This window comes from Loxodonta africana, chromosome 14 (genome assembly GCF_030014295.1).
Source record: "Loxodonta africana isolate mLoxAfr1 chromosome 14, mLoxAfr1.hap2, whole genome shotgun sequence".
NCBI classification, from domain to species: Eukaryota; Metazoa; Chordata; class Mammalia; order Proboscidea; family Elephantidae; genus Loxodonta; species Loxodonta africana.
In genome coordinates, this window is record NC_087355.1 from 70,155,439 (window position 1) to 70,175,089 (window position 19,651).

At 38.8% G+C, this 19,651-nt stretch overlaps 1 protein-coding gene across 2 annotated transcripts in view; it reads left to right on the forward strand.

The window, feature by feature from the left end:
• The window catches only part of COL14A1 (collagen type XIV alpha 1 chain), a 224,322-nt gene that overhangs the window by 51,512 nt on the left and 153,159 nt on the right, over positions 1–19,651 (forward strand). For both annotated transcript variants that reach the window (XM_064268015.1, XM_064268016.1), the window contains exons 6-9: positions 9,522–9,677; positions 10,535–10,654; positions 12,732–12,896; positions 18,305–18,466. In XM_064268015.1, the coding sequence (XP_064124085.1) occupies positions 9,522–9,677; positions 10,535–10,654; positions 12,732–12,896; positions 18,305–18,466 (603 nt within the window). The remainder of the gene's footprint in view (positions 1–9,521; positions 9,678–10,534; positions 10,655–12,731; positions 12,897–18,304; positions 18,467–19,651) is intronic.

A 19,651-nucleotide genomic window follows, 5' to 3' on the forward strand; every position in this document is an offset into this window, starting at 1 on the left:
GCCCTGGATTTCAATTCTAGCGTTACCACTTGCTCAGTGTGTGATGCTGGGCAAGCAGTTTAACCTTTCTATTTAGTTAATTGTCCTTTTTGTATTAAGTAGGAAGGACACCTACCTTATAGGATTAGTATCAGCCTCAAATGGAAAAATGTATTCAAAGTATCTGATGAAAGTAGTCACTAAATAGTAGGTCCTTTTATTATTATATAAAAGAAGCAATGAAAAGCGTCTGCCACAGTCAATGAATAAACGAATGTATAATGTATTGCTAGGAAGTAAGAAGTTCTCTGAAGAAAAAGAAAGCAGACTAAGGGGAGAAGGTAGAGGGGAGTACTATTTTAGATAGTTGGAAACCCTGGTGACATAGCAGTTAAGAGCTATAGCTGCTAACCAAAAGGTTGGCAGTTCAAATCCACCAGGTGCTCCTTGGAAACTCTGTGGGGTGGTTCTACTCTGTCCTGTAGGGTTGTTATGAGTCGAAATCGACTCGTTGGCAATGGGTTTAGTTAGTTAGTTTGTTTTTTTGGCTTAGTCATCTGTAGGAGTCCTCAGGTGATGCTGTTAATCAAAAGGTTGGCAGTTTGAGTCCAACCAGAGGCACCTCGGAAGAAAGGCCTGGTGGCCTACTTCTGAAAAACCAGCCATTGGAATCCCTATGGATCATAGTTCTACTCTAACACAGATGGGGGTGACATGAGTTAAAATTGACTCGATGGCAACTGGAGTCATCTGCAGGGATGCTTAGAAAGGTTCGTTTCTACCAACATTGGACTAAATGAGCATTGAGGTTTTTAAAACACTAAACCCTCTGATTCATGTGAGCTTCAAACACAACTGAAATGAGCCCCCTGCTCCACATCGGACAGATTGAGAACTTTGGATAGTATCTCATAGGATGGATGGCAAGTGACCATCCATGTTGCGTTCTGTGAGGACATCTTTGTGTGGTAGTGATTGCATGGTGCACTGGAACAGGCATACTGGACCAAGCATTCAGAAGACCTGGCATCCAGTCTTGGCTCTGTCAGTAACCACTGAGCCAGTCACTTGTACTCTCTGAACCTCAATTTCATTTTCTGAAAAACAGGGATAATGATTCTTGAGGGGAACGTTCTGAGAATCAAAATATGCCAATGTATTGAGAACTCCTTTAAAACCACTGGAAACCCTGGTGGCATAGTGGTTAAGTGCTATGGCTGCTAACCAAAAGGTCAGCAGTTCAAATCCACCAGGCGCTCCTTGGAAACCCTATGGGGCAGTTCTAGTCTGTCCTATAGGGTCACTATCAGTCAGAATCAACTCAACGGCAACAAGTTTTTTTTTTTAAACCATTGAGATTTTGGCCAATGTAGAGCAATGTTAACTCTGTGATGCAGCTAAAGCCAGTCTCTGCTTGGTAACTGCGAGCTTCCGAGAGTTCTATTGCACCGTATTTTTAGAAATTTTTTTTTGCTCTTGGTTTGGAAACTTGAATTTAACCTCACGAGAGACTTAAGTGAAAACTCATTCTGTGACCACAGTTTTCCCTTCTATGTCTTGGTTAATGAGTAGCCTAGCTAGCTATTTTGCTAGTTGACATAGGAAAAAAAAAAAAAAAATCACAGCCACTAAATGAATTCTAGACAAGTTGTGGTGAAAATACCATGGTGAGGTTTTCTGGCTGCATCTGAAGAGAGAGCATGGTAGGAATGGTAGGCTTTCCCCTTTCATTCAGCTTAGCCTCCAGCACTGGGAAAATATCAAGGAAGGCAGGCAACACTGATACAATCTCCTTGATCCCTAAATAACTGTAATCTACTTTCCCAGTGTGGTAGTGTGGTAGGATAGGAGGTGAGACCACATTTGATTGAATTATGATGGCATGTTTTTCTAGTGCCCCGCTGGAGGTACGAGTTCTATGAAAAGATGAATTCTTTTCGTTTTTTTAATAACAGAATTTAGTTTGCATTCATTAATGTACTGTATGCTAAGAGCTGAGCTGGACACAGGGGCATAAAAGATAAGACATGAAAGTCTCACCCCCCAGTGTGCTCAGACTCTAGTCAAGGAGGTCGAACTGGGAGCAAATCATAATATCCCAGTGTGATGAGTGTAATAAACCATGTACAAATGCTGAGGCAGTAAAGAAAGAAGTGTAATTAAGTTCATCTGAAGACTAGGAAAATCTTCATGGAATTGGTGAAGTGTGACCTGCGTTTGGAAGGATGAGTAGGAGTTTACCTGTCAGGAAAAGGCTTCTTGTGCTGTTGTTGTTAGGCGCCATCGAGTCAGTTCCACTTATAATGACCCTGTGTACAACAGAATGAAACACTGCCCAGTCCTGCACCATCTTCACAATCATTGCTGTTTGAGCCCATTGTTGCAGCCACTGTGTCACTCCATCTCATTAAGGGTCTTCCTCTTTTTCTATGATCCTCTGCCTTACCAAGCATGATGTCCTTCTCCAGGGACTAGTCTCTCCTGATAACATGTCCAAAGTATGTTAGATGAAGTCTCACCATCCTCATTTTCAAGGAGTACTCTGGCTGTATTTGTTCCAAGACAGACTTGTTCATTCTTCCGGCAGTCCGTGGTATATTCAATATTCTTTGCCGACACCATAATTCAAAGGCATCAATTTTTCTTCGGTCTTCCTTATTCCTTGTCCAACGTTTGCATGCATGTGAGGTGATTGAGAATGTCATGGCTTGAGTCAGGCACATCTTAGTCCTCAAGGTGACATCTTTGTTTTTTTTGTTTAACAGTTTAAAGATGTTTTTTGCAGTAGATTTGCCCAAGGAAATATGTCATTTGACATCTTGACCACTGCTTCCATGGATGTTGACTGTGGATTCAAGTAAAATGAAATCTTTGACAACTTCAATCCTTTCTCCATTTATCATAATATTGCTTATTGGTCCAGTTGTGAGGATTTTTATTTTCCTTATGTTGAGGTGTAATCCATACCGAAGGCTGTGGTCTTTGATCTTCATTAGTAAGTGCTTCAAGTCCTCTTCACTTTCAGCAAGCAAGGTTGTGTCATCTGCATATCACGTCAATCCTGATGTTTCGTTCTTCACATAGTTCAGCTTCTCGGATTATTTGCTCAGCAAACAGATTGAATAAGTATGGTGAAAGGATACGACCATGATGCACACCTTTCTTGACTTTTAACCATATAGTATCCCCTTTCAAGTATTGCTTTATTGTCATCTTAATGTTTAAATGTTTGTTGGAAAGTTCCAGGGGAAGACTTTCTCTGTCAGCTCGGGGGAAGGCCCTTGTCATCAACCTTCACTGGTCTAGCAGCTTCTCAGTGCAGCGACCCTGGGTCCATAGGAAGTTCTCTGCTCCTGGCTCTTCCTGCTTGGTGGTAATGAGGTCCCTCTCCTCTCTGTTTGATTCTCTCTTTCCTACCTCAAAAGAGATTGAGTCAAGATATAACCTAAACCTGTAGATTTTGAGTCCTGCTCCATTAACATATCTGCCTCTAATCCTGCCTTATTAACATCATAGAGGTCAGAATTTATAACACAAAGGATAATCACATCAGATCACAAAGTGGTGGACAACCACACAATACTGGGATTTATGACCTCGCCAAGTTGACACACATTTTTGTGGGACACAATTCAAGCCATAACACCCAGCATAGTAGACTATATGATTGTTTTACTCAAAATGGCTAATACCAGTCCATTTCAGCTCACTAATGCCTAGGATATTGATCTTTATGTGTTCCGTTTCATTTTTGAAGACTTCCAATTTTCCTAGATTCATAGTTCATACATTCTATGTTCTGATTTTGAAGCTGTTTCTTCTCATTTTGAGTCATGCTACATCAGCAAATAAAGGTCGCAAAAGCTCAACTCCACCTGAGTCATTAAGGTTGACTCTACTTTGAGGAAGCAGCTCTTCTCCAGTTGTATTTTGAGTGCCTTCCACCCTGAGGGGCTCATCTTCCGGCACTATATCAGAAAATGTTCTGCTATTCATAAGGCTTTCACTGGCCAATTTTTTCAGAAGTAGACTGACAGGTCTTTCTTCCTAGCCCGTCTTAGTCCGGAAGCTCCACTGAAACCTGTCCACTAAGGGTGATCTACTGGTATTTGAAATACCTGTAGCATAGCTTCCAGTATCGCAGAAACATGCAAACCCCCACAGTACAACAAGCTGACAGACACAAGTGGTGGATTCTTCTGCTAGTCCTCCCTTTTCCATTTGCGTTAACGATATTGATGAGTGCTTTTTCCCATAAATACATTGAAGTGTTTCTGTATAATCCATAAGTAGGTTTTTAATGTGAATACAATTACAACAAAAAGAATAATATTGTTTAAAAGGAAGAATTTTAATTTGGCAATTTTATATTAGTCTAAATAAAATAATGTCCCCCCTCACTATGCACACACCCAGTTACTTTTCGTATTTCCTATTTTTGAATATATATATATTCAAAATATATATATATATATTCATGGTTGTTTATATATTCTTTCATTTAAAAAAATTTTTTTTATTGTGTTTCAGGTAAAAGTTTACATAACTATTTAGTTCCCCTTTAACAATTTTTATACTAAATGTTCTGTTCAGTTTTCATAACGTGTCAACATTCTCATTATTTTCGTTCTCTTTGTTCTGTTTCCACTGACCTAGCTTCCCTGTCCCCGGTCAGAATGTTCAGTAGTGGTAGCTGGGCACCATCTAGTTCTTCTGGTCTTAGCTTAAAAGAGATTATGATTTGTGAGGGCTGTTAGTCCTGTGGACTAGTTTCTTCTTTGAGTCTTTGATTTCCTTCATTCTCTTTTGTTCCATACAAGTAGAGAGCAAGAGTTGTATCTTAGATGGCTGCTCGTGAGCTTTTAAGACCCTAGACGTTACTCACCAAACTAGAATGTAGAACATTATCTTTGTGAACTATTTTATGCCAATTGACTAAGTTGTCCCCTGAGACTATGGTCCCAAGCCTTTTGACCCAGTAAACCAATCCTGTGAGTTGTCTGGATGTCTAGTAAGCCTCTGTAACTGTATCCCCTATGTGGTTTGTTGTATGTGTGGATATGTATGCAGCACACACAAACGTGTGTATATGTATACCTACAGATACGCTTATACATGCATGTACATTTACTTGCATGTGCCTTCTCTATACACGCATGTGCATACATATCTACCTATGTAACCACAAATATATTTTTAACTTGTTTTCACTGTTGTTGCGAAATTGTATATGTTATATCGCATTTACCAGAATTGTCCCTTTCCTCATGTTCTTCTTAGTCTCTTCATTTACCTTGGTCAGGTTGTGCTGACATCACCCATGTTTGGGATTGCCTTTCCCAGCATGAAAAGTAACAAATGTCTGCTATCCAGAGAGTAATTCCTCCTCCCTGTCCCTCCCATTTCTGGTAACCATGAAAGAATGTTGCTTTCTGTGTGTGTATCTACTCTTGACTTGTTGTAATAGTGGGACCATACAATATTTGTCTTTTTGTGATTGGCTTATTTCACTCAGCATGATGTCTTCCAGATTCATTCATGTTACAAGATGTTTCGCAAACTCCTCATTATTCTTAGAGTTGAGTAGTACCCCATCATATGTATGTACCACAATTTGTTTATCCGTTCATCTGTTGATGGGCACTTAGGTTGTTTCCACCTTTTTGCTATTGTGAATAGTGCTGCAATGTACATGGGTGTGTGTATACCTGTTCATGTCACTGCTCTTACATCTCTATGATATGTACCTAGGAGTGGGATTCTGGGTTATAAAGTATTTCTATTTCTAGCTTTTTGAGGGAGCGTTATGCCGTTGTTTTTATGTTCTTTTTTTTAAAACTGTACTTTAGGTGAAAGTTTACAGCTCAAGTTAATTTCTCATATAAAAATTTATACACATATTGTTATGTGACATTAGTTGCAATCCCTGTAATGTGACAGGACACTCTCCTTTTCCACCCCAGGTTTCCTGTGTCCGTCCAGTCAGCTTCTGTCCCTTTCTGCCTTCTCATCCTGCCCCCAGACAGGAGGTGCCCATTTGGTCTTGTTTATCTGCTTGAACTAAGAAACACACGCTTCATGAGCATCACGTTTTATGTCGTCGTTGTTAGGTGCCATCGAGTCGGTTCTTACTCATAGAGACAAAATGAAACACTGCCCAGTCCTGCACCATCCTCACAATCATTGTTATGTTTAAGCCCATTGTTGCAGCCACCGTGTCAATCCATCTCACTGAGGGTATTCCTCATTTTCATTGACCCTCTGCTTTATCAAGCATGATGTCTTTCTCTAGGGACTGATCTTTCCTGACAACATGACCAAGATATGTGAGATGTAGTCTTGCCATCCTGCCTTCTAAGGAGCATTCTGGTTGTACTTCTTCCAAGACACATTTGTTCATTCTTTTGGCAGCCCATGGTATATTCAATATTCTTCTCCAGCACCACAATTCAAAGGCATCAATTTTTCTTTGGTCTTCCTTGTTCATTGTCCAGCTTTTGCATGCATATGAGGTGATTGAAAACACCACGGCTTGGGTCAAGAGCACCTTAGTCTTCAAGGTGACATCTTTGATTTTCAACACTTTAAAGAGGTCTTTTGCAGCTGATTTGCTCAATGCAATGCCTTTTTTGATTTTATGTTTTATAAACCAAAAAAACCCCAAACCCACTGCCATCAAGTTGATTCTGACTCATAGAGACCCTATAGTGACCCTGTAGGGCAGAATAGAACTACCCCATAGAGTTTCCAAGGAGCACCTGGTGGATTTGAACTGCCGACATTTTTGGTTAGCGGTTGTAGCTCTTAACAACTATGCCACCAGGGTTTCCTGCATTTTATAGTTAAGTCTTATCTTTGTCTGAAGAGTTGGCTTCAGGAATGGTTCTAGTTCTGGGTTAACAGAGTCTGGGGGCCATGTCTTCAAGGGTTCCTCTGGTCTCAGTCAGACGTGTTTATATTCTTGATACTAATCTTTTTTTTACCTTATTATATTGTGTATGCCTTCTCCCAGTTTTAACTCATCTTTTTGTGTTTTTTTTTTGAGTTGTCTTTTGATGAACACTTAAAGCTTCAATATCATTAAATGTATATCTTTTCATTTGTAGTTAATTGTATATCTTAGGAGCTATAGAGAAATTGTATCTCCAAGTCGAAATAGTTTGAATGAGCTAAATAAATAGAATGTTTTTATTGGAAATCAATTTCTAGAACAGAAAATACTGATTTCCACACCTCTCTTTTAAAGAAACAAATGGTTCCTCTTCTAAGACCCACCTACTGTGTGCTCAAATAATTAATTAAAAAGTGAAATAATATCCCCAGTAGCTTTAGAAGAGAAAGAAAACTACTCCTTTGAGGTAAGTTTTCCCCATAAAAATGGAATAAAATGGGTTCTTGATGTTTAATCAGATTTAATTTTCGCTGGTTATATAAAAAAAAAGAATTCTTTTCTGTCCCATGACTCCTTATAATAGCGTTTTAGCATCTTTTCAGTGTGGTGCAGTAGGGCTGACTCTAAAGTTGATACTGGCTTTGTATTCGTTTTTTAACGAAAGAGGATATGGTGCCAAAAAACTGTAATATATAAACTTTGAATTGAGCCGTTCTGTTCAGCTTCCACAATGAGGATCTAAGTATTTCATTGGAAAATCCATTTTTTCCCCATCTGGTAAAAGGATCTAGGTTTTCCACACATACTTATGTCTGGAAAAAATCAAGATCCTTTTAGCAAAATCTGACTTGGGTAGGTATAGATGCACACATAATAAACTACCTACCGCGTCCATAGTAGCTCAACTGCTTTTTTCCAGATAAAATATATTCAGTTTATTTATGAATATTTATTTATTTATTTTGGTCTTCCTTACATAAAATACATTTCAAGTGTTAAAGTTTAAAAAACTAATTTGCTAGCCTGATGAGAAGTTGAAATGGACCTAAAGAAACACACACATGCGGAATTCATGAATTCCTGTTCTAATATTAAAAATGCAGTGACGTTAAGAACCCTTTTTGGAAGCAAAAACTAGAGTGTGAAGCAATGTTATCAAAGGTGCTAACAATACTGTGACATTTTTAAATGTTCTTAAAACAATTTAAGTGTATTCCTGTCTCTTGACTCTATGTGAATGTAAGTTGTAGTTTTCACCTTGTCAGCAAAAACCTACCCGGCCATCAGGCAGCTTCCTCCTTTGCAGCCAAGATGTAGCCATTTGCCCTTCCCTTCTCCTCTAGCATTAAACTGCAGGGTGGGGACCTTTCTGAGGGTAAGGACAGTATCGCTGCAGCCACTGGGCATCCTTTCATGGATCCTTATACTGAGACCTAAGTCAGCCTTTTAAAAAATCAGTTACACAAATGACTTTTAAAATTTTAAGAATGTATTTTATTAACTCAACATATACAGAATATTATATGATAAATATAAAATCAATATAAAACCATTAATGAAATGTTTTATATATTTTTTCAAACCAAGTCTTTGAAGCCTGGTGTATATTTAACGCATAAAAAAAACCCCCAAAAACCCAGTGCTGTCGAATCCATTCTGACAGACACTTATAGCACATCTCAATTCGGACTAGCAACATTTTTTTTAATTTATTTTTTATTGTGATCAATCTATATGTAACAAAGCATTTGACATTTCAGAAATATTCAGTGACAATAATGATTTTCACCATGTTATTCCAGCATCCCTTATCAATTCCTAAATTTTTCCAAGAATGATTTTTAAGGACAAAATTCTATTATCACATAGACATATATGCAAAAGAGTTTCAATCTGGGGAAACTCTTGTGTCCTTTTCCAATTTTTTTCAACCAGAAATCCTTCCTACTTTAGCAAGAAAATTTATGGACCTTTCTTAGGTTAACTGCCTGGACCTGACTTTTCCTTGAATTCAGGAAGCCCGTATTCCTCTTTTCCTATTACTTCCTGTCACGTATACTTACCAGGGAAACCCTGGTGGCTTTGTGGTTAAGTGCTACAGCTGCTAACCAAAGGGTCGGCAGTTCGAATCTGCCAGGGCACTCCTCAGGAACTCTATGGTGCAGTTCTGCTCTGTCCTATAGGGTCACTATGACTCGGAATCGACTCGATGGCACTGGGTTTGGTTTGGTTTATACTTACCAGAATATGAGAGCACCTCGCTGGTTACTGGTATCTTTCTATCGCCACAGACTGGCCCGCACTGGTTTGCTAGGACCTTCCTGGAAAGGTCCTGCAGGCTAAAGTCCGAAGCTGGAGGATTTTGCACAGACACTACTTTCTAAAAAATGCAGAAGGCTTGAGTTGGGAGGGTGGTGTGAATCTGCCAGTATTTTGCTAACTGTTTCCAGAACGCTGGCTCTATTGCCAACCGTTACTACACTTTTCTCCCCATGAAAATGCATTTAAGGAGAGAGTTGTGAAAGTATGACTGCTTCAATGAGAACTTTATTGTATTCTTAGCACTCAGTTATCTGCAGGGCATTAGAATAGACTCACCTTTTTAAGAATTCAGAGAGTAACATGTGCTTTTCTGGTTTGTACTCTGCAGAAGTGAAATTCGTCTGCAAAACTCCAGCTATTGCTGATATTGTAATCCTGGTTGATGGTTCATGGAGTATTGGAAGATTCAACTTCAGACTGGTTCGGCTGTTCTTGGAAAACCTGGTCACAGCATTTAATGTGGGCTCAGAGAAGACACGAATTGGTATTTCTTCTATTATTAACAGCAGCAATCAGCTGTCGTGTAAAAGAGCTTGGAAGCTTCTTAAGAATTTCTTATTTCAAAAAGTCTTTACAAATAACTTTTATAATTACAAGATCAATTGTGCTGATGTTCCCAAAAGCACATCTGTGGATAAATAAATACTTCTTTCTTCTAATTTTTTACTTTGACACTGTAATCCAATGAGTTGTTCAACTAATTTTAATATTCTGAAAAGGAAAAGGCTCCTTGCCTGATAGTAATAATAGTAATAAACTTTTAAAGTTATAATGGGCTTAAGAATTTATCCTATACAATTTTCCTTTTATTTAAAGGAAACAGCTGAACCCAGTGAAATGCCGAACTATGAAAATTGGAAATAGTTTCAGAGTACAAAAATTATCTTTGCCAAATTAATTCTAGCCAAGATAAATGCAAAAAAGCAAAAGAGAGAGTTGTAAATCTTTAAGCAACATATTCACTTTATTATAACAAAATCTTATAGTTTAACTTTTAAATAGCCATGAAGGAAAATTCCTGATATCAATTGAAGGGGAGTTTAGTTTGGACATATGTGGGAACAGGGGCTATATATTTTCTAGTTATTTAGAAATGAGCACCCAATTAGGTATTTAGCATAAAAAAGACTGTACGTGTAAATGAAATATCTGGATTTATTTATTTATTTCCTCAAAAAAAAAAAATGATTTCAGGAATTTTCTTTAGGAAGTATGTGGCCAGACAGAGAAAGAAAAACGTTGCCAAGGATATGAGCTTCATCATTCTAGTTCCCCGAGTAGTCCGTTCAATCTCTGAGTAACGATTATTGCTGGATGGAATTTCTCACCTTTCTTTTTCAGGCCTTGCACAGTACAGTGGTGACCCCAGAATAGAATGGCACTTGAATGCCTTTAGCACAAAGGATGAGGTGATCGAAGCCGTTCGAAACCTACCGTACAAGGGAGGAAACACACTAACAGGTATGTTTTGTTCAGTTCACAGGCTTAGCAACCTATCTTGCTGAAGACTAGTTTTGTTATCTCAATCTGCAGCTCTGTGAGAGTTAGTGTATTTTTCAACCAAACTAGTGCCTACGATTCACAGATGAACCCTTTAAAAGAGTCCAAACTCAGACATCTCACTCTTCCGCACTCTGATGTCCCAGGAAGGGCTTGGCAAGGCTGGAATAACACTGAGCAGTCCCTGAGGCTGCCATTTTCAAGTTCATTATCTTTTCTTCTCGCCTCTCTTCCTTCTCTAGCTATCCTGTCATTTAAATGAAAACAAATTTTTATCTTATTTTCAAAAGAGGGGCTTTTCTTTGCCATTATTCTGCAATCTGTATTTATGATGAGAATGTCTGGGGATCTTTGGCTCACCAGTATTTTTGCTGAACAAGAGCAGTATAAGAACATGTAGATTATATCTATTCAGGGTACAACCACAAGGAGTATGCACGGGTTTTCAACTCAGTAAATGCTATTTCCTTCCAAAGGCACATACAGAACAGATGCTCAGCTTAAACAATGTTGATGTTCTCATTGCCTTTTGGAGAAACCACTGAAATCCTGAGAGTTGCTTTGCTAATTGGAGGCATAAAATAATAGAATTCTGAATTAATACAGAAAAAAGAATATTAAGCACAATTCCTTTAACAATATTGTAGCATTTCTTATTTTTCCTGTGAGGAAAGTGTCACGCTCAAAAGGCAGGAGTTTGTCATTTTAGGTTTTCCCCCACTACACCTAAAAAAAGAGGGAGAGAATTTTTGGTTCTTTGGCTCATCATGAACATAACTGATAACATTGTGACGATATTTTGGGACAGTCACTTCTATGTGAGTATTCTAGCTTTATCCTAAATTATTAAGGTGTAGATATTCTTGTATGCAAGCTCTTCTAATGTCAGTGACCATGGATTCAATGTTTTTTTTTTTTTTAATACTACTTTCTTTTTTTTATGTCTTTATTGTACTTTAGATGAAGGTTTACAGAACAAACCAGCTTCTCATTAAACAATTAGTACACATATTGTTTTGTGACACTGGTTGCCAACCCTATGACGTGTCAGCCTTCTCCCCTTCTCAACCTTGGGTTCCCTATTACCAGCTTTCCTGTCCCCTCCAGCCTTCTAGTCCTTGCCCCTGGGCTGGTGTGCCCATTTAGTCTCATTTTGTTATATAAGCCTGTCAAATCTTTGGCTGAAGGCCTCAGGAGTGACTTCATTACTGAGATAAAAGGGTTCTGGGAGCCATAATCTCGGTGTTTCTCCAGTCTCTGTCAAACCAGTAAGTCTAGTCGGTTTTTTTTTTTTTGTGTGTGAGTTGGAATTTTGTTCTACATTTTGCTCCAGTTCTGTCTGGGACCCTCTGTTGTGATCCGTGTTAGAGCAGTTGGTGGTGGTAGCTGGGCACCATCTAGTTGTGCTGGACTCAGTCTGGTGGAGGCTGTAATAATTGTGGTCCAATAGTCTTTGGACTAATCTTATCCCTTGTGTCATTAGTTTTCCTCATTCTCCCTTGCTCCAGACAGGTGAGACCAGCAGAGTAGCCTAGATGGCTGCTCATAAGCTTTTAAGACCCCAGACGCTACTCACCAAAATAGAATGTAGAACATTTTCTTTATAATTTATGTTATACTGGTTGAGCTAGATATTCCCTGAGACCATGGACCCCACTGCCCTCTGCCCAGTAATTCGGTCCCTCAGGGAGTTTGGATGAGTCTGTGGAGCTTCCATGACCTTGCCCTGGACAAGTTGTGCTGGTTTCCCCAGTATCATGTACTGTCTTACCCTTCACCAAAGTTACCACTTATCTATTGTTTATAAAAATGCTACTTTCTGAAATGATGCAGCATTCAATTATTTTGATTACTTCTATACTGGTGAACATTAGTTTTCCAACGGATCTGTCAAAAAATAAGTCATAGAAATGAAGGTTCACATCTAATAAAAGCTCCTTTTCAGTAAGTAACTCATCTGTGGTTACATTCTTGTAGAATTGGAAGGCTTTTATTAGAGAAGTTTCGCTTGTGTTAATTTTTCCTTTTTCACCCTCAGGTCTTGCCTTGAACTACATTTTTGAAAATAGCTTTAAACCAGAAGCAGGAGCAAGGCCTGGTGTATCCAAAATTGGCATATTAATCACTGATGGAAAATCCCAAGATGATATTATTCCCCCATCGAGAAACCTGCGTGAGTCTGGTGTAGAACTGTTTGCCATAGGTATGTATAATATATGGTCCTGTCTCAACGATCGGCGTAAACGCTCAACCACTTAAAATAGTATGTAATGCCAAGAGTACTTCGCTGAAAACTGGGAGACTTGGGCATCTTATGGCCATAGTTCTGCCATCAGTCAGAACTGGGATCTGGGTCCAGTGTCCTTACCATTAAGTTGGAAATGAGGGTAAGTGTCATGCATTCAGTAGTGTAAGGATCTGTAGGTGAAATGCCGTATGTAAAAAGTTGTGAAAAGCCTGAACTGGCTTGCAAAAATTAGGTACATGTTTTGTTGCATTTTTGAGTCAGAACTCTCTCTTTAGTACCACTTTATAACTGTCTATTCTCTGGTAGTGTAAAGAGAAACCAACTAACTGTGTTTAAGGCATTGATGTCTTGCAGCTATTTAAAGAAAACACAAAGTTCTAGATATGCCTAGTATTTTCCTTGAGACCAACCCTTTAGAAGGTATCATTCCTTTGGAGAAGGATGGATATATATGGCATATATTCAGAATAACTGCAAATTATTCAGATGATGCAGCTTTGCACTTGATTAAAATGTTTACATTTTCTTTGGCAGTAGGAAGGTCTTCTATTTACTAAAGGCTGACAAGCTTGATAAGCAGGAAGAAAGCCTGATTCCCAAGCAGACACTCAAATGTAGATAAAAATGCCACAGCAAATTCTTCAACGGGGCTCTGAAGACATTTAAAATTGGTTATTATGAATGGCCCATTTCATTATGTTTTACATAGTTGATTATCCTGTTTGTTATCAACCTTTAGTCTAATTAAAACACATTTAGCTCCCCTTTCATTTATCAGGAATATGGTGCAATCTTCTTTCTGTAAACTCTATCGGACGAGGGTGCTTCACCCTGTACTTATATACCAGTTAGGGGAGGCATACCAGGTGTCAGTATAGAAAATACAGATGCCAGGATCCTGTTTTAGTCCATTAATTGAAATACCCAGAGACTAGAAGCCTGTGAATCTGTACTTTAAACATGAACCCAGATGATTTTCACAGTCCAGGGTTGAGAAATACTGGTAAACCCATTGGACTATCTCTTCTGTGTATATTGTTCAAGTTTTTCTCCCCTTTAGAGAAAGATCCTAAACAGTTTCCATATTCATACCTTTTATTTTTTCTAATTAACCATTTTCTCGGAACCGTTTTCCTACTAGTATCTAGCCAAGTACTGTCTGAGAACAGTTGCAGAAGCAGGAAGAGGTGGCTATAGAGACACTGGGTTCTTCCCTCCCTTTTCTTTTCCTTATCCCTGTAGCATCTCTGGAAGGAGTCCTGGTGGTGCAGTGGTTAAGTGCTCTGCTGCTACAGCAGTTTGAAAAACCAGCCACCCCACAGGAGAAAGATGTGGCGATCTGTTTCCATTAAGATTACAACCTTGGAAACCCTATGGGGCAGTTCTACCCTGTCCTACGAGGTGCAATGTGTCAGAATCGACTTGATGGCAATGGGTGTTTTTGGTGGCATCTTTAGATAGTGAATTCCTGGAGAGCAAGGTTATGTCTTCTTTGTCTTTTCATCCCAGCACCTATCTGGTCCTTGACATTTAATAAGTGTACTATAAAATGGTTATTGATAAATGTGGTGTGAGTAGAGGATTTCTAAGACTGCCATATAAAACTTAGTATTAAAAGTCTAAATACTTATGAAAGATACAAATAAAAGAAGTGCATTTTCTATAGGAAAAGCCATTTTAAAATACTACTAGTGAAAGCTACATTGCCTATTCACGGGAGAAAGAACAAAAGAAATTTAGGGGGAAAGGTTAAGAATGTATTATGTTCTGGCTTTGGTTTTGGTTAATTACAGTCTTACTATTTAGTATGTATGTGTGAGGGGAGTATGGATGGGTGTTGTATCTTGACAGTATGCTAGTTAACACGAACCAGTTGTGATTGTGTGTCTATCTTCCCAAATTCACATTCTGTGACCTCAGATTGGTGGTATGAAATCAGCCACAGTGGGGGTATTTACACCACATAAATTGGCATACACTGCAAATCAGGCAGAAAGCTGATTGTTAAACATTAATCAGCACACCACTGGGATAAACTGTTTAAATCATATGGCAGCTTCAGTTGCAAAGACAAATGTCAGGTTTGCCCTAGAAGTTGATTCAGATTTGCTTGTCCTTCACATTTGTTGCCTTCAAGTTTAACAGTACATCTCTCAGAGCCATCAGTGAGAAAAAATAAATAAATAAAAATTCCTCTGACTCACTCCTAGGTTTGCTACTCAAAATGTGGCTTATGGAATGTTTCATTTAAGAAGCATTCGATTATTTGCTTCGCGTCAGGCCTTGGGTGGGGTGCTTGGGCACAAAGCTGAGCAAGACACAGTCCTTACAAAACAAATTCCCTCAAAGTCGTGATGACCATTTCCTTGCTTTTGCATGCAGTACAAACCAAAAAACCAAACCTGTTGCCATCGAGTTGATTCTGACTCATAGGGACCTTGTAGGACAGAATATTACTGCCTCATAGGGTTTCCAGGGAATGGCTGGTAGATTCAAACTGCCGACCTTTTTGGTTAGCAGCCGAGCTCTTAACCAATGCGCCGCCAGGGCTCTGCCGTGCAGTGCAGTAACTGTCAAATTATTTTATTTGTCCAGGGAGGAGAGAAAGGCAGATTTGGGACTATCTTTCTTAGAATATTCTTATGTGAATCCAAACTTATCGTTGGTTTTAACTGAATACCATAAGAAGTATTGTTGGCACTAAGTTCACTGCTTCAGCACGCATTCAATGTTACATTGTCATTGTGGACACAGACGAAAGTGTGCGCTTTATAAGCTATTGTAGAAGTCCTTCAGGCAAGAAAGATCACAAACTTTTTTTCCTATTTCTTTGTCCAACAAAGGAAATCCCTACAGAAGACTTAAGCTAATGGTGGATTAATTTATGTTTACTCTCCATTTTCTTAAAAAAAAAATTTTTTTTCTTTTTTCCCTCCATTTTCTGGTCTTGCTAATAATGGATAGATAAGATTTTTAAACAAAACATTAAGTGACTTCATCCAGATGTGACGGGACTCTTTCTCTGGAAATCAACAGTTTGTTATAGCCACATAGCTTAGAGACAGCTAATGTTTTGTTACTCAATATGTTGAAGGTTGGAAGATTAATTAATCAGCAGTCAGGCAACTAAGGAGTAATTCATGTTGCCCCAGGTAATCTCTCTTCCTTGCTTCAGTAGTTCCTCTTTTAACACCGTGAGGTAATTGAAATGACGGGGGTTTACTAAAGAAATCCTCCTTGTTTGCTGAAGCCCAGGCAAGAGAAATCTACCCTCTTGCTAGTAACCTCGCAGCCCTGTGCCTCCCTTTTTTGTCTCTCATTTCTCTGTGAATATTCCCTCACTGTACTGTCTGTCTTCTGAGGTGCAGTGTGATGTAATGGTTAAGAGCATAGGACTTTGGATCTAGATTGCCCAGGTGGAATCCCGGCTACAAACTTACTGTGTCCTCGGGCAAGTTAACCTTTCTGTGCAGCAGTTTTCTCATCTGTAAAATAGGGAAAACAACAACAATAATAAATACGCTAAATATCCATAGAACACTTACTCCAGTGCTTGTAACATGGTAAGCACACTCTAGGTCTTAGCTTCCACGGCTGACAGACTGGAAGTGCCGTGAGGGTAGAAGCTTTTCTGTCTTATTTCCTGCTGTATCCCAAACAGCCAGCATTCGGCTTGACTTATAGTGGAATTCAGTAATATTGTGGAAGAACCAAAGAGCTTGCATGTTTGCATTAGCAAAACTGTAGCGGTTACTAAATGACAAATAGTATTTGAGTATTTAAGAATTATTTTCCTAAGCTTTCTATTTGATTTAATGCTGGCTTATTAAAAAAAAAAAAATTTTTTTTTTTTATATATATGTATATAACCCACTGCCGTCAAGTCAATTCTGACTCACAGCGGCCCTAAAGGACAGGGCAGAACTGCCCCGTAGAGTTTCCAAGGAGCACCTGGTGGATTCGAACTGCCAGCCTTTGGGTTAGCAACTGTAGCTCTTAACCACTACACCACCAGAGTTTCCATGTATATATTATGTAATATGTATTATATAATTTTTATTCTGGGAATATTTCTATTTAAGTAGAATTATATACACACACACACATATATACACATATACAATGAAACCTGTGAGAGCTGGAACTCAACAGGACTGCCTTGTTTTTCTGGGTCTTGCAAGTTTTCTGCCTTTGTCAGGGTGAAGTCTTATCACTTTTCTGTCCTTTCTATTAGTAGAAAATATTTGAGTTTTCCTTTTCAGACAAGTTTCTGCTTTGCACAGCTTCCAGCTTTCACAGGTTTTACTGTGTGTGTGCGTATATACATATTTTTTTTCTACTAGTATCTCAATTTAAGTAAATACACACACACATACACACAGGCAGTCCCTGGATTACAAATGAGTTCTGTTCCTAAGTCTTTAAGTTGAATTTGTACATGTGTTGGAACAGTTAGGTTTGGCTTGTATTTAACGTCAGTTAGTCAGTTGTCTTAGTACATAATATATAGTGTACCTTGCTATGCATAAAAAACATTAAAGAAAAGCTTCTAGATACACTCTTTAACCTAATAATACAGTAATAATAATGTTTTGATAAGCATTGCAAAGTATCACTGGTTTGTTATTATGAACCATTGTATGTACCTCGAATTTTAATGTTACAGATTTGTAACTCTGGGTTGTTTGTGAGTCAGATATTTGTAACTCAGGGACTGCTTGTGTGTGTGTATGTGTATAAATATGTATATATATATATATATACACACGTACGTATATATATATGTATGTATGGATATATACACACACATATATATCTGTCAAACAAACAAACAAAAAAAACCCATTGCCATCAAGTTGATTCCAATTTATAGTGACCCTATAGGACGGAGTAGAACTGTCCCATAGGGTTTCCAAGGAGTGGTAGTTTTGAACTTCGACCTTTTGGTTAGCAGCCAAGTGCTTAAAAGTCCATATATATGATTTTTTTTCTAGGACTATCTAGGTTTAAATAAATCTAAATTTTATATATTTTTTCCTAGGTGTGTCTCAGTTTAAATAAACTTTATAGAAATTTAAACCCAAAGCTTTGATAGTTTAGATTACTGGTTTAATAATAACTATTGCTTCTGCAATATTTATGCAAGTCAGGAGTCAAGGAGTCAACAAAAATTAAGATGTAATCCTTCTAAAATGATTTTGAAGGTGACTTTTACAAAATTACCCCAGATGCACTTGCCTCTTTAAAGTAGCAGATGCGTTACTTGCACTGGAGGCTGGCGGGCTCAGGTCTGGCCCACTGCAAGTACTGCTTCAAATGGGGCATGAATGTCACGGGATCCTTCCTCTTGTCCTCAATGCAAGGGGTGAAGAACGCGGACGTGAAGGAGCTGCAGCAGATTGCCTCCGAACCCGACAGCACTCATGTGTACAACGTTGCAGAATTTGACCTGATGAACAGTGTTGTGGAGACCCTGACCAGGACTGTCTGCTCCAGAGTAGAAGAACAGGACAAGGAAATCAAAGGTAAAGCCAATAACAGAGAGCGGTGGTTTTGTGGAGGGAAGGTGATATTACGCTGCGCAAAGTCTATTGTGGACTAAGAAATGTCTTGGTGTTTTTCATGTTGGCTTTCTGAGTGGAGTCTTTTAGGCCCCTGAGACCTGATTCCTTACTGTACAAAAGGGAGTATATGTGCAGGCTTTGTAGGGTGAGAGGGATCCATTAGCTACTAGACGGTTTTCTCTGTGGTGGTACATTTAGAGCATCATGCTTTTTTTTTTTTTTAATCTTTTAATATTGAGATATTTGAGAGTCACATACATAGGTAAGAAATAATATAGAGAGATATGCTGTATACTTTGATTCCCCAGATGGCAGCATATTGAAAAACTGTAGTACAGTCACAAACAGGATATTGAATTGATACACTCAAGATACATTTACATTTCCACCAAGACTAGTATCTCTTGTGTTGCCCTTTATAGCTATACGCCACACACACATTCCTTCTACCCTCTTCTCTCCCTAACCCCTGATAACCATTAATCTGTCCTCCATTTCTATCATTCCTTCATTTCAAAAATGTTGCGTACACGGAACCACAATATGTAATCTATTGGGACTAGCTTTTTTTTTTTTAATTTTTATTGTGCTTTAAGTGAAAGTTTACAAATCAGTCTCTTATACAAAAATTTATATACTCCTAATTGCTCTCCCCCTAATGAGACAGCATACTCCTTCCCTCCACTCTCTCTTTTCGTGTCCATTCCTCCAGCTCCTGACCCCCTTTGCCCTCTCATCTCCCCTCCATAAAGGAGATGCCAACATAATCTCATGTGTTTACTTTATCCAAGAAGTTCATTCTTCACCAGTATCATTTTCTATCCCATTGTCCAGTCCAATCCCTGTCTGAAGAGTTAGCTTTGGGTATGGTTCCTATCGTGGGCTAACAAGGTCTGGGGGCCATGACCATTGAGGTCCTTCTAGTCGCAGTCAGACTATTAAGTCTGGTCTATTTACGAGAATTTGGGGTCTGCATCCCACTGCTCTCCTGCTCCCTCAGGGGTTCTCTGTTGTGTTCCCTGTCAGGGCAGTCATCAGTTGTAGCCGGCCACCATCTAGTTCTTCTGGTCTCAGCATGATGTAGACTCTGTTTTATGTGGCCCTTTCTGTCTCTTGGGCTCATAATTACCTTTGGTAATCTTCATT